Source organism: Suncus etruscus, chromosome 7 (genome assembly GCF_024139225.1).
Source record: "Suncus etruscus isolate mSunEtr1 chromosome 7, mSunEtr1.pri.cur, whole genome shotgun sequence".
Lineage (NCBI taxonomy): Eukaryota > Metazoa > Chordata > Mammalia > Eulipotyphla > Soricidae > Suncus > Suncus etruscus.
The window spans coordinates 23,654,030-23,679,676 of NC_064854.1; the positions used below are offsets into that span (position 1 = coordinate 23,654,030).

The 25,647-nt window shown below is 38.1% G+C and overlaps 1 protein-coding gene across 2 annotated transcripts in view; it reads left to right on the forward strand.

Annotated features, from left to right (window-relative positions):
• SLC39A12 (solute carrier family 39 member 12) overlaps positions 1-25,647 on the forward strand; it is a 71,013-nt gene that overhangs the window by 28,769 nt on the left and 16,597 nt on the right. Inside the window, exons 8-12 of one of the 2 annotated variants that reach the window (XM_049777770.1) lie at positions 962-1,111; positions 3,862-3,972; positions 8,118-8,184; positions 12,627-12,785; positions 14,650-14,837. In XM_049777770.1, the coding sequence (XP_049633727.1) occupies positions 962-1,111; positions 3,862-3,972; positions 8,118-8,184; positions 12,627-12,785; positions 14,650-14,837 (675 nt within the window). The remainder of the gene's footprint in view (positions 1-961; positions 1,112-3,861; positions 3,973-8,117; positions 8,185-12,626; positions 12,786-14,649; positions 14,838-25,647) is intronic. The other variant, XM_049777771.1, reaches the window with a different exon arrangement.

Consider the following 25,647-nt stretch of genomic DNA (forward strand, 5'->3'; position numbering starts at 1 on the left):
GAGGTCTATATTATGCAATAAGAAAAATTTAAAGTATTAAAAGTTGAGTACCTTCTAGTGTCTTTACCCAAAGGGAAAGTTGACTAAGTAGGTTGTGAGTTGTCAGTGAACTCGAATGTACAGGTTTAACTAAATGCAAACATACATACATGTACACATCTGTGCAGATCTATAATAGCTTATGGATCTGCATGAACATACATGTACATAATATCATACCTGGAGCTTCTTTTTCCTATTTTTAATTGAATGATCAGCTATCTTCTAAATGCTGGAAACCACTGAGCTGTTTTCCAAAATACCTGCATGGGGAGAGATGATGACCCATAAGGATTTCCTAATTGATAAGATAACCAATAGAAGGAGATAATGAAGGGAGATTCCTCACATTTCCTTTGTGTCATAGAAACTGATAAAACTGCTGGGAAGACAGGGTTGTTCTCGGCAGAGAAAAAGCCTGATATATTTGGGACTGAACGTCTATGGACTTTTCTTTCATGGCAATGGCTCATGAGGCAATAGACTCCAAATGAAGAGTGTCTGTGTGTGTGTGTGTGTGTGTGTGTGTGTGTGTGTGTGTGTGTGTGTGTAATATATGGTTCAATTAGAAAGCCTAGCTATGCAAACATATAATAAATTGAACTGTTGGAAGAGAAATTTCACTGAAGTGTAGTGTTTAAAAATGTCAGCTATTTTGCTGAAAGACATCTAAGCTTCATTTTATTTATAAGCAAATACTGTTCATTGTCTCCTTCCTTTCCTCTCACATACATTTTATTTGATCTGGGGCAAATCATGTCAATGGAACAATCTGTGAATCTAAAAACAAATTGAAATTTGCGTGATTTCAAGTATCTTCATGGGGTTTTCAACAATGAGAGTTGGATATATTTAATACTAGACCTACTAATTAATAAAGGTATATATTTCTCCTTTTCTCTTTCCCTCTCCCTAATCCCAGATTCTTGGCTTACACAAGCAGGAGGCCTCTGAGTTTTGGCATTTTCCTGAAAGCAAGAGTTATATTTGGAAACTGTTGGGCTTGATTGGAGGAATCCATGGATTTTTCTTGATAGAAAAATGTTTCATTCTTTTTGTATCATCAAATGAGGTATACTTGAAACTTTATTTATCTTTTATTTAGTTTCATACGTCTTATCTGTTTGCTTAAAAGGACTTTGTGGAAAAGTAATTAAGATGTGTGGGATGTCTTCAAGTAAGAGGTGGGGTTCTGCTTCCTAGAATATGCAGATTATTTTTATTGCCAGCACCTCTTTTGGGTATTGTTATTGATCTTTTTAAGCACCTGTTGCTTGCTCCTTTCTTTTATGCTTAGTTTATAGGAAACTATTTTATGTTCTGTAATAAAGGGCCCCAGTGGGCTGCCTACTAGCCAGTCTATGAGACTTATTTCTTGCCAAAATAAAATAAATGAGTAAAAGATAGTTTTAAAATGGAATACCATGGCTGAGGAGATGGTTCAAAGGGCAAGAGAACCTGATTTGCATGCAAGAGGTTCAGGTTTGATCCTGTATGGTCCCCTGAGCACTGAGTTGGTGTAGACCTCAATAGATAGCCATTGGTATGACCTCCAAACAACAACAAAAAAATGTTCACAAAATTACTCATCATTTTTATCCTTTTTGGCTTGTTAATTTTTTTGTTGTTGTTTTGTTTTTTGGCCATGCCCAACAGTGCTCAGGGCTTTTTTCATGACACAGTGCTTAGGATCACTCCAGCATGCTCAGGGCACTATGTGACTTTCCAGGAATCGAATGCAGAATAACTGCCTGCAAGTTAAGTGCCTTCCCTGCTGTACTATCTGCAGTCCCCATTGTTTTCTATTTTAGAGCATTTAAAATAATGAAAATCTAAAAGCTCAGGAAACGTATGGTAGTATGTCTTTTATGTTTGTCCTCTTGTGGGGGACCATGCAATGTCGAGAATCAAACTTGGATCTTCTGCATGCAGGCATGTGCTCAGTCCATTGATCTAGGTATATGTATATACATATATTTATATTTGAAATTTTTGTGCCATTATTCCAGCACTTTATAAATTTCTATATGTGTGGTGAAACCTCAAGCACAGAATGGTGTATTTACAAATATTTTAAAACAGTTGTTCTTACACATTATTCTGTGCGAAAATTGATAGAGTGGTGTGAAGGTTATAAAAGGTCATAATGGGAGCGGGGGGGGGGGGGGTGGTGGTGGTGCAAGTGGTAGGGTGCCTGCCTTGCACGTGCTAACCTAGGATGGACCGCGGTTTGATCCCTCAGCATCCCATATGGTCCCCCAAGCCAGGAGCAATTTCTGAGTGCATAGTCAGGAATAACCCCTGATCATTACCATGTGTGGCCCAAAACCCCCAAAAATAAACCCCCCCCCCCAAAAAAAAAGGCCATATGTGGTTCAGTAGTAAATTACATGCTTTGCACATATGGGCCTCAGAGTTTCATCTTTGGTACTAAAAAAAAACCTAAATGCTTTTAAATGACTTCAGAAAAATTAAATAAAACCTTACAAAATCTTAAGGCCCTCAGTCCTCTATGGGCTTCTAATAGTCTTGGCCTTACCCTTTCTCCCAGTACCTTGGACCTATACTCAGGACATACTGATTCTCAATTATCAGCACTCGTTGTTATTGTCATTCCGAAATGTATTAAAAATTCTACTTCATGCATCAAAAGTAAGATGCTTTGTGGATGCTAGAAATGAAGAGATAAAATAAGGGGACTAAACTGTCAGCAGTAGAATCAAGGCAGTAGAAGGCTGAGTGCTCACAGTACAGTGCTCTCAACATATTTGAAGCTTTTCATATTGAAAGTTTTTTAAAATTATAAATGCTTTGTTTTGATAAAACAGAGTTCTTTTTGGGCCCTTTGTCAATGCTAGGAAGCTCTCAGAATGCAGAAATGAGGAATACCATTTCAGTCTTTACCTCTACTCTAAGGAACTCCACCCCCCCACACACAAAAAAGGATTCTAATCTCAATAAACATAAAAATTCATTCAGACAAGCCATTTCTGTATAGTATGAAAGTATTCAGCATGGGGAGAAGCAAAGTCAAAGTCTTAGGCAGTGTATAAAACTTGGACTATTCTCCTGATGAAAATGAATGAAATAAATTCTGAAGTGCTGAGTTTATGGGACTGTCCTTGAATTTGATAGGAAACTTAAAATTACTTTTAAGAACATAGCTTTAAGACTCATGATGTGTAAAAAGGAAAGAATTGCATGTCTCTTAAGCAACATGAACTTTAATGCATGAAAATATTTCTGGAGTCATGATGGGCTACAACAGCCTTTGAATGCCTGTCTGTTGGGAAGCTCCATCAGAAGGAATCCAACTTTCAAATGAAGGTAGATATAATTTTTTCAGTGAATATAAAAGAAGATATAAACGTTACCACACCATTCAAGCTTTTTTAAAATCATAAGCATTCTTGGGCTAGAAAGATAATACAGTGGGTAAGGCACTTGCCTTGCTGGCCTGGGTTTGTTTCTTAGCATCACGTCTTGTCTCTTGAGCCCTGCCAGGAGTGATCCCTGAGCACAGAGCCAGGAGGAGTAAGCCTTGAGTATGGCCCCCAAACAAGACAAAACAGAAAAATCATAACTATCCTTGAAGTAGTATTTTAAAAGCATTCCTCATGTGTCTGATGTTTCAGAACAGTCTGGTGTTTCTCCAAGGTGAGATATTTTGGCAAGTATTTATCATGATGAGACTCTCTGGCTCTCTTCCTGCCACCCACCACTTTGGCCACTAAGCAGAATGTTCCGAGAAACATGGAATTGTCCAGGACTGCGCCAGTGACCTTCAGACATGAGCACTCACTTTAAACCTTCTTCTTCCAGCAGGATATTTCCCTGGTTAATGGGCACCAAGGACACTCCCAGCTTCTTGCTCTCAACTATGAATTAAGTGATTCACCAGACAGAGGGAAATCGACTTCAACTATCCAGTTGGTAGGTTACTGATCCGAAGCACTCAACAGATTTGATTATTCTATTTTCTTCATGCTGTGGTGAAGAGATGAAAATCAGTAAGAGAGATTCGTAGAATCTACTGCTGATTTGTCTATTCTTGGCCACAATAATTATTGTTTGGAAACCTTTCGTCCAGCCCCTGAAACTTGAGCATGGAAGGAGCTTTCCTCCTAGATTCTAATCTTTGCTCTCTACCCTGTACATCTTGTTCATCATTTTGTTTTATCCACTTTCATAAGCCCACTGACCTTTAGTTTGTTTTATTCTGACTAATCCTTAGTCATGACGAGGTGGGTGCAGAAAAGTGGTGAACAAGGAATCAGTGCGTCTGAACTGGGGTGTTCGTTTTGAACTCAGGGAGAATTAATTCTGCTTCTAGAGCTATCTTGGACCAAGTGCCTTTCATTACATTACATTTTCCCTGGCAAAAATCTTCCTGATGAGATAGTGACACACACCTCCAGTCAGGTTCTAAACAACATCTCCATCCTAGCAGGAAAGGAAAATAAGAGAGAAACGTGTCACATAAAACTGCCTCTTATGTCCAGAGGCTTAAGAACATTAAAAATATTATTTAGAATTACCGTGAGATCCAGGTTATAAAGTTTTTCAATAATGAGTTGCAGTTATACAATGTCCAACACCTTTTGCAAGTGTATATTTCCTGCCACCAGTATACCCAGTTTCACTCCTTTTCTCCCCACCTGGCCTCCCTGCTGTCTGCCTCTATGGTAGATATTCTTCTCTCTCTCTCTCTCTCTCTCTCTCTCTCTCTCTCTCTCTCTCTCTCTCTCTCTCTCTCTCTCTCTCTCTCTCACACACACACACACACACACACACACACTTTCCCTCCTTACAGCACCCAGTTGTTGTCCACAGTGGTCATTTCCAACAATCATTGCATAGTGTACCTTCTCTGCTCTAACTGTACTCCCCAACTCTTTGTGGCAAGCTTCCTACCATGGAACTGTTCTCCTGGCCCTCATCTCTATTGGAGGGAACAGCAATTTAACGACAGATTCCTGAGAGTTACACAGGGAAGTAGATGACCTTGGCATAGATTGTGGATCTGAGCTAACTCAGATAGGAGCAGAGCTGAGCCTTTAAAGAAACCCACTAAAAACGTTGTTGCTTTTTTGAAACTTTGCCTGTCATTTGAAAGAAAATAATGTCATCACAAGAGTCTCAGAGATTCTCTTTAAAATCATTTTAGTGTCGACTTGATTACTTCTTTTAGAAAAGGGTTCCAAAGCCCCAGTGCATCTAATCAATTGTCTGATGCTCACTAGATAAGTAATAAGCTATTTGAATATTTTAGCTCACCAAAAAGAGAGTCACCATTCCATTTGTTATTTAAACTACATCATCAGCCCATACTGAAAATCAAATAATATGAATTTTTAAGATTGTTGAACTTTTTAATTTCCTGGGTATTTTTTTTTCAGGAAGGCAGAGAACTCTTTATTTTTTAATCAAGAAGGAGTCTTACATATTTGTCTATAAATTCCTTAAAACAAATATTTTTATAAGTGAAAACATTAAATAGTATAAATATAACATATTTATTAAATATAAAATATATATTTACAAATATATAAATTTTACATGTGGCTTTTGGGGAGGAGGGAGGAACTGAAATATATATGTATATATATAAATATATATGTATATATATATTTGAGCTCCTATATTTTAATAGACCCAGATAATCTTTTGATTATTATCAGGGCTTTAGTAGAAGATATTAAAATCATATATTTTTTTACTAGGCTTACTCCATTGAGGCAAGAGACCTACTCCCTCTTTCAATAATATTTCCATTCTCATAATGGTCAGTTCTCTTATAAGTCAGCATATCATTGAAAATTGAAAATTTAAATTTTTCATTGTATTTTATTAAAACCATTGTGATTTACAAATTCTTCATAGTTGGGTTTTAGATATACAGTGAATAGAGCCAATCCTACACACCAGTGGTGGGCCTCTCTCCACAAATTTCCCTAAGCACATCACATACCACCCCATCCCAGCCCAACCTGCCAGTATAACAGGCCCATTTTAAATTTAGATGATTAAAGTTTGGGTCTCTTATTCCATATTGCCTTTGTTTGGCTATTTAGTTCTGTCTGTACTTTTTCTTTTCTTTTTTTTTTTTTTTTTTTGGTTTTCTTGGGTCACACCCGGCAGCACTCAGGGTTTACTCTTGGCTCTACGCTCAGAAATTGCTCCTGGCAGGCTCTGTGGACCATATGGGATGCTGGGATTCAAACCACTGTCCTTCTGCATGCAAGGCAAATGCCCTACTTCCATGCTATCTCTCTGCCCCCCCTTTTTCTTAACACTGCCAATGCACCGGAGACCACTTGGCCCCTTGCTCCCATCCTTTAATATTTGTTTTTATTTCCTCCTCCATTCAATTTTTTTCCTTCTCCCTGTTATATTCTGGGGCCAAGGGTGTTTAAACCATTTAAACTATTTAAACCATTGCATTATTTAATGAAACTCTTGTATGATATCACATATAAGTGATATCATTCTGTATTTATCCTACTTTTGACTTTTGAGTGAATAATTGTCATTTATTCTAACAGCATTTCTGAAACTTTTTCTATTCTTGCCCCCTTTTGGCTTTGCTTCCTTCCTGAGGTCTTCCTGGTTGACCCCCTAATCTTGTGCTGGGGTTATCCATCTGTATGATTTTTACCCCCCTTGGAATATCCAGGGGATTCTATGGACCTGTTTGAGAAACATTGTTTTGATATATGAACATTAAGTTAATTTTCTCTGTTTTACAATTAAAAAAAGACTATGGTCTCCTTCAAAATTTGTCTCAATCTTTCCATAATTTGGAGTAAAGTAAATAAATATGATTTATTTATTAGTTTTTGGTATTTTGGGGGGCCATACCCGGTGATGCTCAGAGAATACTCCTAGCTACGAGCTCAGAAATCACTCCTGGCTTGGGGGACCATATGGGATGCCGGGAGATCAAAACACAGTCTGTCCTAGGCTAACATGGGCAAGACAGATGCCTTACTGCTTGTGACTCTGCTCAGGCCCCATAAATATGATTTATTGTTATTATAATTATTTTGGTTTTTGAGTCACATCTGGATCAGAAATCACTCCTGGCAGGCTCAGGGGACCATATGGGATGTCAGGGATTAAACCTGAATCTGTCCCAGGTTGGTAGAGTGCAAGGCAAACGCCCTACAACTGTGCTATTACTTCAGCCCCTGAATATGCTTTTTAAAAGAACATATTGGGCAGAGAAAGGTTTATCTGTTCCTATGGTAGAAGAATCAGAGGCTTAGGGAGAGGAAGTGACTTATCTGAAATTGAACCATGAGTCATTCCCAAACATAAAATCACATCATCTTAACTCAGAGAATTCAATTTCCAAATATTATCTTTTTTCTGCCACATGAAAAAAATCTCAGGGAATTTATTGTATCTTTAAGGGCTGTTGATTTATTTAATTAGCAGCATTTTCTTGATAATTGGCAAGACAACAAAACAGAAAATTATGCTCTAATAAATGAAATGAGGTATTGAATTTAGATTGGAATCATGGTTCCAATTGGGAAAAATACCAAATTAGGTCAAGAATTCAGAGTAGGTTTTTATTCCCCACAACTTTTGAATTTTATATAGGGTTCCATTATTTGTTTCTTTTTGTTGGGGGGTATACCCAGTGTGTGCAGGGTGAATTCCTGGTTCTGCACTCAGAGATTACTCCTGGTGAGCTCAGGGGATCAGGTCTGGTGTCAAGGTCAAACTCAGGTTGTTCTTGAGGAACAAACACCTGAGCCACTGCATTATTTCTCTGGCCCCCTAAGGCTCACATAATTCAAGAGGCTGAATTACACTGTCTCAGTAACCTCTAGCTTTTCATGGAAGAGTCTAATCCACCAACAAGTGCTAGTTTTCACCTAAACATAACATGCAAAACTCTGTAGAAATTCAACTCTGCCTTCAAAACTTAGCTCTGAGATTTAAGTTATAACATGCTCCAGAGCTGTAAAATACCTCTCAGAGAAAACATAACTGTCCAGACCAGATGGGTTGTGTCTTACAAAATGATGACTTATCTTTCATCCGTTATTTTTTTTCATTTAAAATAGAAAGGCCCAGAAGAGTCACAAGCAGCTGAGATTCCTCCAGGCAGTATGACATGCCCCAGTAGAAAACGTGAGTATCAGCTGAGAAAGTTAATCTTCCAACAGGGAAAGTGCCATAGAAAAAGGTTATGTTTGCTTTTCAATAAATATGTCAAAATCATATAGAATTTATTGGGAGCTATGCATGTTATTATCGAAACACTTGCCACACAATGTTTAATGCTCATTCCTGACAGTCTTTCAAACATGTCCTGAAAAATAACTTTATTCTCTTCTGTGAAAGGGATGTTTTTCCTCAATTGTTAGGAACCGAACCTCTAAAAATGTCAATTATGGTCTGCATGTGCCTAGCACTTGGATTTTCTGTAAACTCACTTATCCGACGGCCAAGCTTTTCCTATGAGATTTTGTCTTATATCACATCTGCTGAAATTTAGGTCTGTCTCTTTTATCATAGTCTTTTTGATTTGTTTGACATGCTACATGATAGCTCATTATCGTATATTATTCCATAACCAACATTTTCCTCTGCATGATTTTCCCCGATTTTTATGATTTATCTACCAATTTTTCCTTTTCGTAATTTCCCTCTATTTCTGAATTTCATTAACCAAGCTGGTGATTGGGAAAGTAGAACTTTATTTCCTTTTTCTTATATTTCTGATTAAGCTTGTGAACTTTTGTTTATTTACTTTTGATGTTTGCATTTGTTTTATCAATTTGCTCATATTTCTTTCACACCCACAGTATTTTGTGATATAATTGTTTTAATGTCCACTTTTAATGAGGCATGATAATTAAATGATTAAACATTAATTCAACTTTTTTTTTCCTTTTGGAACGCACCTGGCAGCGCTCAGGGACTCCTCTTGGCTCTGGCCTCAGAATTGCACCTGGCAGGCTCTGGGGACTTGGATGCCGGGGATTGAACCTGGGTCAGCCACATGCAAGGCAGTTGCCCTAGCTGTTATGCTATCACTCTGGCCCCATGTATAGTTTAACTGTTAAAGAAAGTTTGTGCATCTGTCATTCCAACACCATGCTCCCTTCCAGAGTGCCCACTTCCCTCCAACCAATGTCCTTTGTCTTAATGGTTTAATGTCAAGATGTCATGATGAGTTATTCACATTCTACTACAATCTGTTACCTAGTAATAAAAGTTGCAAGCTTGGATTAAACATTTATTATCATTCCTGACATGGGTGAGTCACTTAATCCTTCTGCAATTTGATGAAGCAATTCAAATTCATACAAGTGAAAAAACTAGTTGTAAGAAGAACTTAAGTCAATGCCCAGTGCTACACTTCAGCTCTAATATTGAGGGACTCAAGAAGTGCTTGAGATCAGAGATTGTTTCACTGATATGGCACTTGCCTTGCACAAATATGACAGATTTGATCCCCAATACTTCATCAGGTCCCCTGAGCATTCGCAGGAGTGATCTCTGAGCATAGAGGCAGGGGCACAGCTTGGTGTGGCCCCCAAATCGGGACAAATAAAAAATGCAAGTGTCACAATTGTTTCTTATGATTCTTACTATATACATCTATGCATTTTCACCTATTTTTTTCATGTGTTCAAGAACTGCCAGAGGTGCTGGCAGTAGTAGGACAGGCAGTAGTAGGACAAACACCTCGCATAGTGTCATATGTGGTCACATATAGTTATATGTGGACTGGGGACCCCATCACTTGTAGGTCCAAGCAGCTTTGTATCCTCTAGCCCTTGCTTTGAAATAATGGTCTGGTTTGCCAAGGAGAAAGATAGTAGGGCGTCTGGGCCTCCTGCTTGGGAGACATCCCCCCAAAAATATTGGAAGACATGCCATCTTTCCAATGCTGAGCACTAGTGAAAGAAGGTCTTCCTCTCCTTTACAATAAAGTTAGGAATAAACATACCACCAAGAATATTAATGAGAACATGTTGGAAGTATTAACTCCTGTGATCTATGCATTTGATCATAACTACAATATATATATATATATATATATTATGTCTGCCTTTTTATCAGTCTTGAATGGCAGAAGTTATAGGATGCCTGCCATTCAGCAGGACTCCCACAGACATTTCTTTGTATTTGTTTTTGAAAAGAAGAGGGGAGGACAAAAAGAGAAAACTCCAAGGAGCAGGGTCTTTTGATGGCTTTACTAAAGTATTTCTAGGACCTCACATCTTTCCACTTCAGCTATGGAGCTGAGCATGTAGAGAGAAGAATGGACAAACACAAATTTGATTAGTGGGTATTCTTTTGCCAGGGACATACTGAATTAGCTTCAAATATTTGATTACTTGTTTCATGTTACCTCGTTGGTGAAGCCTGGCTTGTGTTTCAAAAGCCAGGATGTGAAAATCCTCACCACGGTGTGATTTAAATAAACAAAAAGCAAAAGGATACCAACTGCCCAGCCCTTGTTTCACTCCAGGAAAAACCTCTGATAAGTCAGAAACGCAGAACTTAATTGACTACCAAGTGCCTAAGGAAAGATAACATTTTCTAAAGAATTCTATAATGAATGCATTTTTTTTTTACCACCGAAGGCTTCTCTTATCTCTCCTATACAGAGTTTTAAATGATCTTAAACATTATGTGCACAATATGTTCCTTGTGGCTTGCATGCAAATATGTAATAGCTGCCTGTGGTTTGTTACATGTCCATGATCTGACATTTAGGAACCCACAATCGGGAATAATAAAATAACAGGCAACAAAATATGTCACATAATGTCTTAGCAGAGCAAACATTTGGTGAAAATTTTCCATCTGAATGTATGCTCTCCAGAGCAAAATGGCATCTAAGCCTGTGGAAATCCCAGCTCATTTGCATGCTATATATTGTTATGTGAATTTTTTTTATATATTCACCATCCAGAGTCTTATTTCTAAAACTTGGCAGGAACAGTTCAGTGACCTGGAAGCATTATTAGATTCTGAGAGCTTCCAGGCAATGCCAATAAGAATTCCCTGAATCCAATAACTTGATATTTATTCTGTGTTTTTTTTTTTATTCACCATTGCCAAAAATCCATTTTCCCCCACTGAAGAATAAAATGAATTAGCAAATAATAAGAAGGATATATAAGTTCGACTGACAGTGATAGTCCTAAATAAAAGGTTATTTTTAGAAGTAAAAGGCAGTTTAATATGGTTAATTGATCTCCTGGCTGATGAACTGAGTTAACTTTGTTGTTTACTGAAGTTGCTTATTTTATGGTGCAGGATATGAAATGAGTCAAACCATATTCTCCCAATAAAATACCAAACCGTATTATTATAAGACACCCTTTCTTGCAACCTTAGACCATGTAACTGAAACCAGTACCCTTTTCTGGTTCTAATTGAGAGTATAATTATTAAAACATTGTGTTCAGTCTTACAGTAACAGTTGTTACTACTTACACCTGAAAATAAGTAGCCAGAAATGAAGTATTTCATGACATTTTCCACTTTGGTGATTGATTTTAGAGGCTACACTCAGTAGTTAACTTATCTAAGGAGATTACTTTCAGAAAAGTGTTCCCCCTGAAATATTTTTTTGCTTTCTTGGCTCTTTTGCTTCATCACAATGAACCCAATTGTGATCGGAAGTATCTCAGGAATGAAAACCATTGAGGTCCCAGTTATGTATGTCATTGACTCTCTACGACTCAGACAGTCATATCATGTAACAGAACCTGATAAAACAGCTTCTCTTTATTGCGTTTAATGTCCAGTTGACCTAATACTGAAGGATACTTTCAGAAAAACAAAACAAAATAAAATTTGTAATTGTCACAGAAATAACTGTGGACCTTGCAAAACTGGTAGTGATGGCTTTTTGGTCCCACTTGGAGTGAATGGAGAACCCTGACATGGTGCTCACACCCACTAACAAAGTTTATGCCATGATCACTACAGGGCAGAAAACTCCCTTTAACTCCCTGTGAAATCTCTCCACAGACTGATAGATTGAAATGAGGGATAGTCTGACTCAGAGTGGAAAGTTCTGGCAAACAGTCTTCACTTTCCTGACAGTTCACAAGGCAATTCTTCAATTATTTAAAAATGCTTCACACAGCTACCGGTGATATGTGCAGGTCCTTTTTATTTCTTTGGATATGACTGGAGCTAGTGAGAAAAGTCATTCCCGGTGTATTATTCACTTTATCATTGGTTTCCCTGTTAGAAATATAGTGGTCAGGAGCTAGAGATATAGTACAGTGGGGAAGACACTTACCTTGCATGCAGTTGACCCAGGTTCAATCTTGAGCACCCCATATGAACCCTGGACTATTGTGAGGAATGATCCCTGAGTGTAGAGTCAGGAATAATCTCTGAGCTCTGCCATGTGTGCACCCTTCCCAGAAAAAAGGAGTCCAGCAGTCTATATCCCTACATGTGGTGGCCCTATTGGCATTCTCATACTCACTTAACTTTGAGTATGGGTAGATGGGAGATTTGCAATGTTGCCATCCATGATTCCACAAAATAGGTAACACTTAACTCGTGCTTCTCACTTTTCTTTGGTTCTTTAGGCAAGAACATAAGCTTGTTGGCAATAATGATTCTTGTTGGGGACAGCTTGCATAACTTTGCTGATGGCTTGGTGATTGGGGCAGCCTTCTCATCTTCATCAGAGTCAGGAGTGACGACAACCATTGCTATTTTGTGTCACGAGATCCCACATGAAATGGGTAAGTCCTACAACCAGTTTGCTGCTTGCTGAAAAGTGCTATTTCTACTTTTAGATATCCTGTTTTCCAACATACAATGGGAAGGTCCATACTTTCTATTTAAAAGCACTTTATTTAGACCAGAGAAGAAGAAGAAGAAGAAGAAGAAGAAGAAGAAGAAGAAGAAGAAGAAGAAGAAGAAGAAGAAGAAGAAGAAGAAGAAGAAGAAGAAGAAGAAGAAGAAGAAGAAGAAGAAGAAGAAGAAGAAGAAGAAGAAGAAGAAGAAAAGTAGAGGGCCAATTTCTGTATCTTGGAATGCCATTTCAAGATGGAATGCTATCTTTTATGATACTTCCCAAGATCAGAGAGATTCTCAGATTCTCGAATACTCTGTCTGAGAGTACATCATTCAGAGAAACTTTCCCCTAAAGAACTTTGGCAGAAACTGAAAATTTACATATTCATTATGGGGAACACATTGAGAGGAGAAATATATCCATTGTGTAGGCAAATAGACCAATGAGATAAAATAACATTTAAATTAAAGCCAAACCATAGCTTCATCGACCTGATTTATTAAAAAAAAGTTGAAAACCAAGCATAAAATTACAGTGACAGGCATATGGTAGCAGATGAATCTAATCTATTTGGGGGGGATAATCTTAATAGCCCTGAAATTCAAACTCTGTTTCCCAGGACCCAAGATGTGATACAGGAGAGATGTCTGAAACAGTTTTTTTGAGGCATAAACTTAATAACCCTATCATTCAAACCTTGCTCCTAGGAACCAAGATGAGACAGTAGAGATAGTTCTGCAACAGTTCCCAGAAGAGAAGAGACACATCTGTGCGTGGTGTTAAGACAGGGCTGTGGGCTATTCTGCTCCTGTGTAACAGCATTTATTACCTCATAAAATACCCTTTCTTCTCATGGGGTTCCATGTTGAAAGCCCAGTATTATTACCAGATCTTCACCTACTCACCTGTTTGGGAGATATTTATCCAAAGACCTTTAAAACATCCCTAATTTAGGGCCCATGTCTCAATTTTCATCACCACCCCAACAGAATGACCAGGCATGGAGGAGCAATCTGGAGTAGACCATCAAGGAAAGGCTACTAAAATCACTTTACAGAACCAGTTAATCCATGAATCAGTTAAGCCAAGAACCAAGAAAACACAGTTCTGTAGATATATGTGTATTGAATTCCAGCCTCTTCTCTTCCTCAAACTAAAAGCTAGAGGTTCTCAGATGTAGAGAACTTCCTTTGCCTAGAAAGATGTGAAGAGATAAAGGTACCCCTGGCCCCACAACCTGAAAATCATTAAGGCTGTTAAAATTTTACTTATAGGAGCAAACTAATTTGACTGAACAACTGTGACAATGGTTTAAAAATCTTTGACTTGGTAGTCTTCTTTTCATTGTTATTTTCTGCAGTAGAAACAAGAAACAGTCTGAAGGAGTTCACTCTTTTATCACCCTACCAATGTGCTGACTGAAATGCTTAAGAGTCCCTGAGACCACAGCAACTTGATTTTACTGGTTCCAAGTTGAAAATGTCACATACCAGCAGGAGCTATAAAGAATTAGGGTTTGTTGAAGCGCAGTGAAAGGAAGTACAACAAGGAGTTCTTGAAGTACAACTTCCTGATGGTCTAATGATGAGGATGGATCTTAGAGAAATTGCACAAAGTGCTTTATGAACCGGCCTCGTAATCATTAGAAGACTTATCCTGATCATGGACATTTGAAACAACCCAATACTAGCACATGCTCTACCCAAAACACTTGGTTAAATGATAACAGTATTTTATTTATTTATTTATTTATTTATTTATTTATTTATTTATTTATTTATTTATTTTTGCCCTCTCTTACATTTCAGGAGATTTTGCTGTGCTCTTAAACTCTGGTCTTCCCACCAAGCTCGCCATCCTGATGAACTTCATTAGTGCTCTGACAGCCTTCATTGGACTGTATATTGGCCTTTTAGTATCCACTGATCCTTCTGTTCAAGACTGGATCCTAACCATTACTGCTGGAATGTTCTTATATTTATCTTTGGTGGAAATGGTAAGTTTGAGGGATTTTCCTTTCTCTCTCTCTCTCTCTCTTTCTTTCTTTCTTTCCTTTCTTTCCTTTCTTTCCTTCTTTTTCTTTCTTTCTTTCTTTCTTTCTTTCTTTCTTTCTTTCTTTCTTTCTTTCTCTCTTTCTTTCTCTCTCTCTCTTTCTTTCTCTCTCTCTCTTTCTTTCTTTCTCTCTCTCTCTCTTTCTTTCTTTCTTTCTTTCTTTCTTTCTTTCTTTCTTTCTTTCTTTCTTTCTTTCTTTCTTTCTTTCTTTCTTTCTTTCTTTCTTTCTTTCTTTCTTTCTTTCTTTCTTTCTTTTTCTTTCTTTCTTGGCTAAAGAGTGAAAACAGAAAAAAAGACAAACACAATAAAATGGGAGGTTAGTGGGGGAGAAGAGAACGATACAAATGTCCTTTAAAATATTCTGTGTAGCCCAAGAGATTTGTAAGTGATAAAACATCATTTGCAAACAGTGTTAGCATTCTTGTAGTGAATTTAAATGGAGTTAAACCTTCATCCTGGCTAAAAAGGAGCTATTATTGTTTTTTTTTTTCTGTTCTGCCTATGAATATATATATGCCTACACTGACAGCTTAAAAATTGGAAGGTTTTAGGAGCTGGAGCGGTGGCACAAGCAGTAAGGCGTCTGCCTTGAGCATGCTAGCCTAGGACGGACCTCGGTTCTATCCCCTGGCTTTCGTCCCATATGGTCTCCCAAGCCAGGAGTGATTTCAGAGCACATAGCCAGGAGTAACCCCTGAGCATCACTGGTGTGGCTGAAAAACCAAAACCAAAAAAAAAAAAAGGAAGGTTTTGCTAAACAATCTGCGACTTAATGTATATTCTGAAAGAATAGTTCCACTAAATTTGTCTTTGAATTAAATAGATGCTTGATTTAACTAGCCAATGGTGTCTTTTTAAAAAAAATGATTCTTATCATTGTTTCAATGTTATAATTGTTTAATACCAAAAGGCTATATGACAAAGACCTGAGAGATACTAGCCTCTTTTGCACCTTTAAAATTAAAACATGTCTTTTTCTAAAGTGGTCCTTTCAGACAGAAGTGTAACTCATTATCATGAGTTGATATGAAATTATTTTTCCACTATAATCTTAAGAAGGGCTCAAACCTGGGACTTAGTTTTTTCCCTTGCATTCTCTCTCAAGTTCTAATCTATTATTTTCCTTTCCTTTTAAAAAAATGTATGGAGTGTTCCCAATGGTGCTCATTTGGCCCAGATCCCACATTGATGATTCTCAGCCATTAACTTCAGGTTCCATGCAAAGACCAGAGGATATAGTGCTGTTTGGCACTGGCTCTTTTGGGGTACCCTGGCCTCCCTGGTGGTGCTGAGGCCTCTTAGCTCGAGAAATGTTCAGGTACCACATGGTGCCAGGAACTGAACCTGGGCTGAATACATGCTGAATAAGCAGCCTAACTGCTATTCTAGCTTTGGAACTCAGATCTCATATTTTTAAGGTTACTTTTTTTCTATTGATTTGCCTATAGCATAAATGCTTTTTAATGAAAATCGTAACGATAATTTCTTTACATGGGTTGGAATAGAGTGAATTTTAAAAATGATATAAATCAACAAAAGTGCCAGTAATAAAACTTGTGTCTCATGAGTTTGACCCTGGGTTCAAACCACAACATCTCAAAAAAAAATTAAAACTGAAAATCAAGAGAAATACATTATTTTGTATATAATCCATGGACCATGTGCATTTAGAAAAATAAATAATGAGTCATACTCAGTTTTTGGAGGAAAGAAATAAAAAAATGTCTTTTGCAGGAATTTGTGCTAATCAAACTTTTAGAATGATGCATTCTAAAAGTTAACTTGACTCAGAGGATTCTCGCAGTAATCACCAGTATTTTATTTTATATATTGATTTAAAGTATTTTATTGGAATCCTTTGACTACAGACAAGTGCTTATTGTTTTTATTTTATTTTAAGTTTTCATTTTTATTTCTTTCTTTATATGCCAGCTATCAACGAAATCATCTGGTATTTGTATTTTTCTTTTTTTGCATTTATTTCTTACGTGATTTTTAAAAATTATCTTAATATCTTTATTTAAGCACCATAATTACAAACATGTTTGTAGTTGGGTTTTAGTTATAAGGAATAACTAAGGTGTCCTTTCACCAGTGCAACATTCCCACCACCAATGCCCAACTTCCTCCTCCCCTACCCCTTGCCTGTATTCGAGGGAAGCATTCTATTTCTCTCACTACAATTGTCATGATAGTTGTCAGTGTAGTTATTTCTCTAATCAGACTCACCACTCTTTGTGGTAAACTTCTTCATATAGTGGGACAGTCCTTCTAGCCCTCATCTCTATTGTCTCTGGGTATTATTACAATATCTTTTATTTTTCTTAAAACCTATAGACTTTATGTGTCTATCTCTCTCCCTCTGACTTATTTTACTCAGCATAATAGTTTCCATGTCCATCCATGTATAGGAAAATTTCATGACTCCCATTTTTCCTGATGACTGCATAGTATTCCATTGTGTAAATGTACCACAGTTTCTTTAGCCACTTATCTGTTGTTGGGCATCTGGGTTGTTTCCAGATTCTGGCTATTGTAAATAGTGCTGCAATGAATACAGGTGCGCAGAAGGCATTTTTGTGTTGTGTTTTTGTAATCCTAGGGTATATCCCTAGGAAAGATATAGCTGGATCATATGGGAGCTCAATTTCCAGTGTTTTTTTTTTTTGTTTTGTTTTGTTTTGTTTTGTTTTTTGAGGAATCTCCATGTTGTTATCATAAAGGTTGGTCTAGTCGGCATTCCCAACAGCAGTGAATGAGAGTTCGTTTCTCCCCACATCCCAGCCAGCATTGATTCTTCTTGTGTTTTGTGATGTGTGTCAGTCTCTGTGGCATGGGATAATATCTCTGTTGTTTTGATCTGCATCTCCCTGATGATCAGTGATGTGGAGAATTTTTTCAGGTGTCTTTTAACCATTTATATTTTTTCTTTGAGGAATTTTCTGTTCATTTCCTCTCCCCATTTTTTTGATGGGGTTAGATATTTTTTATTAAGTTCTGTATACTTAGATATTAGCCCCTTATCTGGTGGGTGTTGGCTGAATTGTTTTTCCCATTTTGTGGGTGGCATTTGCATCCCAGTCACTATTTCCTTTGAAGTGCAGAAGCTTTTCAGCTTAATATTTGTTAAACATTTGCTTATCACTGCTTCTAGTTGTTTGGACAGAGCTGTTTTCTCCTTGAAGATGCCAGATTTAAGGCATTTATCTTGCAATCACCAATCTTGGTTATATCCTAGGCACCATTAGGAGTGATCCCTGAGTACAGAGCCAAGAGTAAGCCTTGAACACCACTTGGTGTGACTCAAATTTTGTTGGTTCTTTAAAAAAAAAAAGAGTAAAATGGGGCTGAGAATTTAGTCAAAGAGTAGACCTTGAGTTTAATTCCTGTAATCACACATGTGAAACCTGTAATCACACATGTGACCCCAGCACCACCAGACAGAGCCCCGAGGACCCCCCAAATGCCACTGGACCCTAAGACTATACCGTAGGACTTGTACCTTCAAGAACAATCCATCATTGTCTCCAAAATCTTCAGCACTGCCAGGTGTGTCCCTATTAAAATATATATATATATATATATATATACATATCTGTATATATAAAACAAAGATGCAAAAGCTGCTGAGTGTTCAGTATTTCTCACTTACTAGCAATCCCCCTGCCACAATACATTGGCAGCTGTTCCAAAAGATTCATGGAGAAAAGAGCTAAGTTCCAAGCACGTGGCTCAGGTCCACATCTACCAGTGGAGGACACTGAGGGTAAGGGGTGGAGCCAATGCCTGGAATCAGCCATCTCAGAGTTGTTGCTCCAAGAGTTGGTCTCAGTGCCTGGGTTGGTGCTGAGTGTCTGTCTGAGAAGGGCCCATAGCTCTGACCAGGCTTCTAGAACTCTCCTGTTCTGTTCCAGAACAATACACAAATGCATGACGCACACTCCTAAGCACCACAGACCCTCCTGTGAGCATCAGGCACTGTCCACCAATCCCCACAAAGAGACCAGTCCCTAAACTTGAAAGCCCACGGTAAGCACATCAGACTTCACAGTCATGTTTCCTCCTCTTGTCTCATCTTAGGAAGATGAGGCCAATACCTGACATACTTCCATGTTTGGAACTATTGGAGTTTCTTGGTGATGTCCACATAATATCTTAAATTTAGGTGAAAATATCCAAACTGGTAACTCTTAATCCAGTGACCCAGGATGAGAAATTCAGCTCTTAGGCCTTTTGTGATTATTCATTATCTAATCCCTCATCAAGGAATGACATGAAGTACAATTTTTTTTTTCAACTCTGAATATGTACTCAAATTCATTCTCTTGCCTTTTGATTTCAGCTCTCTATTGTAATAGTTTCCTCTTTATGAGTAGATGGGTAGAGTTGCTCTTTTGAACTCTATTCTGGTTGGGCATTTTTTTTTAGTTTTCTTTTTTTCAAAGAACCAACTTTTGCTTTTGTTGATCTTTTGGATTGTTTTATAGATTTCCACTTTATTGATTTCTGCTCTAAGCTTTGTTATTTCCTTCTGCCTACCTAATTTTGGTTAATGTTGTTGATCATTTTCTAATTTTACAAGGTGCATCATTAAATTATTTATGTAGTTCCCTTCTTCCTTCCTGATTTAAAACTATAACATTTTCTCTTAGTACTGCTTTTGCTGTGTCCCACACATTCTAATAATTCGTGTATTCATTTGCATTTGTTTCCAGGAATCTTTTGATTTCCTCTTTGATTTCATTTCTGACTCATTGGTTGTTCAGTAGTGAGCTGTTTAATTTCCAGGTGTTAAAAGCTTTTCTTCTGTGTCCCTTCGTAGTTCACTTTTAATTTCAGTGCTTTGTGATCTGATAAAGTAGTCTGTACAATTTCAAACCCCTTAATTTTATGGAGGTATGTTTTATGGACCAGCATGTGGTCTATCCTGGAGAATGTCCCATGTACATTAGAGAAGAATGCATATCCAGTTTTCTGGGAATGGAGTGCTATATATATACATATATATGTACATATACATATATATACATACATATATATGTATGTATATATGTATATATATACACACATATAAAGCAACTTTCTTCCATTTCTCCTTTCATACATACATATATATGTATGTATATATATACATATATATGTATGTATATATATGTATATATATACACACATATAAAGCAACTTTCTTCCATTTCTCCTTTCAGACTTAGTATGTTCTTGTTAGTTTTCAGACTGGTTGACAAATCAAGGGGTGACAGGGTGGTATTGAGGTCTCCTGCAATTATTGTGTTTCTAGTAATGTCTTTCAGGTTTGTCAACAATTATATTTATTATTTTTCTGGTCCTTAATTGGGTGTGTATATGTTTAAAAGTGAGATTTCTTCCTGTTGTATATCCCTTGATTATTACATGTCCATCATTGTCCCTTATAACTTTTCTAAGTCTAAAGTTTGTGTAATCTGATATCAGTATGGGTAGTCCAGCATCTTAAAGGGAGTTGTTTGTTTAGATGTTTGTCCTCCAACCTTTGATTTTGAGTCTATGTTTGTTCTGACTATTCAGATGTGTTTCTTGTAGATAGCAGAGTGTGGATTCAGCTTTTTGATACATTTTGCCACTCTGTGTCTCTCAACTGGTGCAATTAGTCCATTGATATTCAGAGAGATAATTGTTATGAGATTTAGTGTTATCCTATTTAGGAGTTTGGTGTGTCTGTCTAGTCTTAAAGTAGATCTTTCTTTTTTTCTTTTAAGGCTGGTTTTGAGTCTGTAAAGTTTCTGAGCTGTTGTTTATCCATGAAGCTATGTATACTTCTTTCAATACGGAAAGTGAGTCTGGTTGGGTGCAATCTTCTAGGCGAAGCAATTATTTCATTGAATTTTGTCACTATATCCCACCACTGCCTTCTGGTCTTGAGGGTTTCTTGTGGCAGGTCTGCTGTAAATCTTAAGGATGCTCCATTGAACGTAGTTTCCCTTTTTGATATTGCTATTTTCAGTATTCTATCCCTATCTGTGGTATTCATCACTGTGACTAGGATGTGTCTTGGGGTGCTTTTCTTTGGGTCTCTTTTAGCTGGTATTCTTTGGGGCATACAGGATTTGGTTTCATGCAGTCTTTAGCTCTGGGAGTTTCTCTGCAATGATGTCCTTAACTATTGATTCTTTTTTTTTTTTTTTTTTGGTTTTTGGGCCAACCCGTTTGACGCTCAGGGGTTACTCCTGGCTATCCACTCAGAAATCGCCCCTGGCTTGGGGGGACCATATGGGACGCCGGGGGATCGAACCTTGGTCTGTCCTACGCTAGCACTTGCAAGGTAAACACCTTACCTCTAGTGCCACCTTCCTGGCCCCTTAACTATTGATTCTTCAAGGAAATTTTCTTCCTGGGTTTCTGGGACTCCAATGATTCTTACTTTGTTTCTATTAAGTTTATCAAAGACTTCTATTTTGGTCTGTTCACATTCTTTGAGGATTTTTTTCCCCATTGTCTGATCATTTGCTTTAAGGCTCTTTTCCAATCTCTTCTGTTGTATGGAGTTGTTATGAATCTCATCTTCCAGCTCACTGATTCTGTCTTCAGCTGCTGTTACTCTGTTGGAGAAGCTTTCCAGTGAAGTTTTCATTTTATCAACCAAATTTTTCAGTCCTGTTATTTCAGTTTGGAGTTTTCTGATTTCTTTCTTTTTTGTTTGTTTGTTTGTTTCTGGGTCACATCCGGCAGCGCTCAGGGGTCACTCCTGGCTCCATGCTTAGAAATAACTCCTGGCAGGCACGGGGGACCATGTGGGATCCTGGGATTTGAACCACCATCCTTCTGCATAAAAGGCAAACATCTTAACTCCATGCTATCTCTCCGACCCCTGGAGTTTCCTGATTTCTATCTTCATATCCTCTTGATTCTTATTTGTGGGTTGTTTAGCTCGGTCCTTGCTTTATTTTGATTTCAGTGAACATCCTCCATAGCTCTTCTCTAAGCTCCTTATCTGAGAGGCTAAATAGATGGTTGGCAGTTTTCAGGTCATCAGAGCTGCTATCTTCATTCTCTATGCATGATGTTGGCCTGCATTGTTTCCCAATTGTCATGCTTGAAGTGTGGTGTTTTCTACGTGTTGTGCTAAGGTTCATTGGCTAGGAGACACATGAGGCTGCTAAGTAAAGTGAAGCAGCCACACTCCACTGGCACCGCCCATTGTAGTCTGGACAGCTCACCTCTGAAGAAGTGCATATTACCAAAGGCCAAGGAAAAACCAGCCTCCTGGCAAGAAGACAGGAAAGAAAATAGTCTGAGCTTCCTGGGGCTACTTCCTATAATACAGGTCGCCTGCTCTCACGGCCTTATGAGTAACTTCTAAACAAATATGACTCTTTCACATAGCAGAAAGTTTTACTGTTGCTCTGCCCTGGGTCTGTGCCAAAGAAAATAATATTTGTCATCTAAAGGGAAGAAAACAAGGTTTCACAAATCTGAAATGGCAAAGAAAATAAATGGGTATCTGAAGCATAAGAGGAATTGCTTTCAAGCTAGAATTTGTTCCTAAAGTTTAGGGGCACCTGAAAACTAACCAGAAACTTTCTGAGTTGTGTTAAGAGATAAAGATTATTAATTTTTTCTTTCTTTGCTTGTCTATTTCAAAGAAATTGGGGGTGTTCTTCCAATCTTTTAAATAAAAATAGATAGTAACAAAACAAGGAGAGTGCTTAAGAAATTCAGCAAGGAAGAAAGTCTTCAGATATTCCAGCTGGATTCTCCCAGTGATACTGTATTATCCAAGCACACTAACTCCAGGCTACATGAAGGTTTCTTAGAAGGAGGAGCACTCATGCCACTCTGGGTGGCCAAAGGAAATGAAGTTTCTGTTAAAAAGATCAGTGCCCACCCAGGCGAGAGGACACCCAGATAAAACCACACCTCGTCTCCTGAAAGAAAAGACAGCCAACTCCCCTATGGACTCATGCTGCGAGGCCCTCCCGACCAACTCCCCCTAACGCGAACTGCTCCTTGAAACCGGGCCTAGATCCAAAAGTATCCCCAATGCAAGAACTCTTCCAAGACCCCCCTGCCGCAAATATTTACCAATCTGAAGAAGGTCAGGGGGTGGGTTAGGAAGATGCCTGGGAACCCACACACCACAAGAAAAACCCAAAAGACAATGGGAAAAACTGTACTTCCAACATAGGCATAAGACCTGTAATACACCACCTCTTTACCTGCCCTCCCCCAAATGTAAGGTAGTCTTTTGCACCACTTTGGTCCCATAAAAATTTCGCTAACTCATTTTATTTTTTTTTTAATTTATTTATTTATCTTTTTTTTTTAAATGTTTGTCCTTCATATATATTTGTGAGCACATACAGTTTCAATCCCCCCCCCTTTTTTTTTTCTTCGTTTTTTGGTAGGTGACCTGTGGCTGTTATCCCATCAGTCCACCCACGAATACACAGACATTATAATGTAGCACCACTTCCCCCTACAAAGGCACACTAAGTAAAGGGGAAATTTTACATTTAAAAAAAAAAATAAAAGAGAGCTCTTATCTACTAGAGATAGGAACTCATAGTTATTTAAAATATAGGGATATCTCCTGCCTTGAAAATATGTCATGTGGAATCAAATTAGACCTCAGGTGATTAGATACCATTCATCCAGCCTTGAACCCTGGATCTCCGACATAGAAACGGCACAGCTCTCCACAACAGCTGCAGGAAACAAACTCCATCCAGGACGGCCTTAATACGACGAGACCAACAACAAGGCCCACCTCTAACATGATATCCTGACAACGGGGAAAATGCGATCATTTTGACCTTAGAGCAGATTAGCCTACCTTACCAACTAACGACAAGACAAAACCAGAAGTCTTGGCTCCCTTTGGTAGGACAAAAACCCAAGATCGGGATTTACAGATGACTGGCTGCTTGATTCACGACCAGACTGTATACATCTTGGGACCAATAAATAAGCCCTAGTTTAGGGTTTGAACTATGACCTGCACAAGAATCATGATCCCCAGCCCCAAAGATCCGGCAGAGACAACTGTAACGGAATGGGGCTTTTGGGAGCACAAAGAAAGACGCTATCCTAGGTGCCACCCTAGGCTCAGTGCAAAGACCAAGATCATCAACCACAGAAGATGGGTTAAAATGACACTGAGGTAACAGAACCTCTAGAACCACAAAGACTGACTTCATCATAAGTCCCACCTCAGGATCTGTACAGATACTGAGACCTCTAAACACAGAGCAGAAGTCTTCCACACACCAAAGGAAAAAAAAAAGAAAGAAAAAAAAAAAAACACCACCGGGAAAGTAAAGGATCCTGAGCAATGTCTAGAGTTGATCCCATGACAGTATGCTCCAAGGACGGAGAAATCCCATATCTCTTAGGCCAAGTGAATTCTTTTTCGAATGACCCCAATATTTACTGTGCCAGTGCAGGAGGGAAAAAAACAAAAATACAAAAAGCACAAAACCTTGGTTATTTTTTTGATATAAATATATATAGTACCTTCATTTATTATTGTTATTATTATTTTTGATTTACCAATCTATTTTGGTCGATTTCTCTGTTTGGGTGTGATTATTGAAAGTGTAGTCCCCAATTATACTTATTTTTTTTATTTTTTTTTTATCTTCCTTTCTTCTCTTTCGTTATGTGCTATGCCATGTTTCTTAATTCAAGACCATGGCGTGATTTTTGTTTGTCTGTTTTTGTTTTATTTTTTTTTCTACTTGTTTGTTTGTTTGTTTTGTCTGCTCTGTGTGGTGCTTATCGAAATAGCTGGAGCCCTCACTGGATATTTGACACTTCTTTTGGTACTAGTGGAGTGTTTCACCTACTTTTTCTCCATCTCCCAGAGTGATGATGAGAGCCTTTAGAAGGACTCCGCCCATTTTCGGGGTATTAGACTCTTGCCCCAGTTTATTGCTTTTTTCTCCTTCAAACAAAACCACGCAACTTGAACTAGCTAGTCCTGACTCCAGATAGAGGGGGAAATAAGGAAGGCATCAGGACCAAACAGGTGCAAGACTACTAAGTAGTGGGTTAGATACAGAGGGGACCACATATTCTAGCCGCCCTGGGGTGAGGGAAAAGGAAAAGGGAGGTAGGATAGAAACGGAGGCATAGGGATGACAATTTGGCGATGGGAATCCCCCCTGATTTTATGTAAATATGTACCTAAAATATTATTGTCAACAATATGTAAGCCATTATGATCAAAATAAAAATTTATATTAAAAAAAAAAAAAGATCAGTGCCCAGAACTGGCTCTCTATGCAGTTGATAAGAACAAAGACATGGACATTGGGGCCAGAGCAATAGCACAGCAGTAGGCATTTGCCTTGTGTGGGGTCTACCTGGGACTGACTGCGGTTCAATCTCTGGCATCCCATATAGTCCCCTAAGCCGACCAGGAACAATTTTTGAACTTAGAGCCAAGAGTAACCTCCGAATATCACTAGGTGTGTCACATAAACAAAAACAAAAGCAAACAAACAAACAAACAAAAAACCCCAAGAACATTAATGATTCTTTTGGGAGAGGATCCCAGGCAGCAGGAGAGAAGGGCAGGTGTGAGTGAAAAAGGATAAAAGAGTAGAAAGTCAATGAAACCATTGCCTGGGTAAGTTGGCCACTGTGTTGGGACAATAATACACAAGACCTTCTGTGCCATCTTCAGAGCAATACCACAGAACTGCCTACTTGTTCTATTTGTGGGCTTCTGTCATTATTGTTTATGTTGCTCCCCCCAT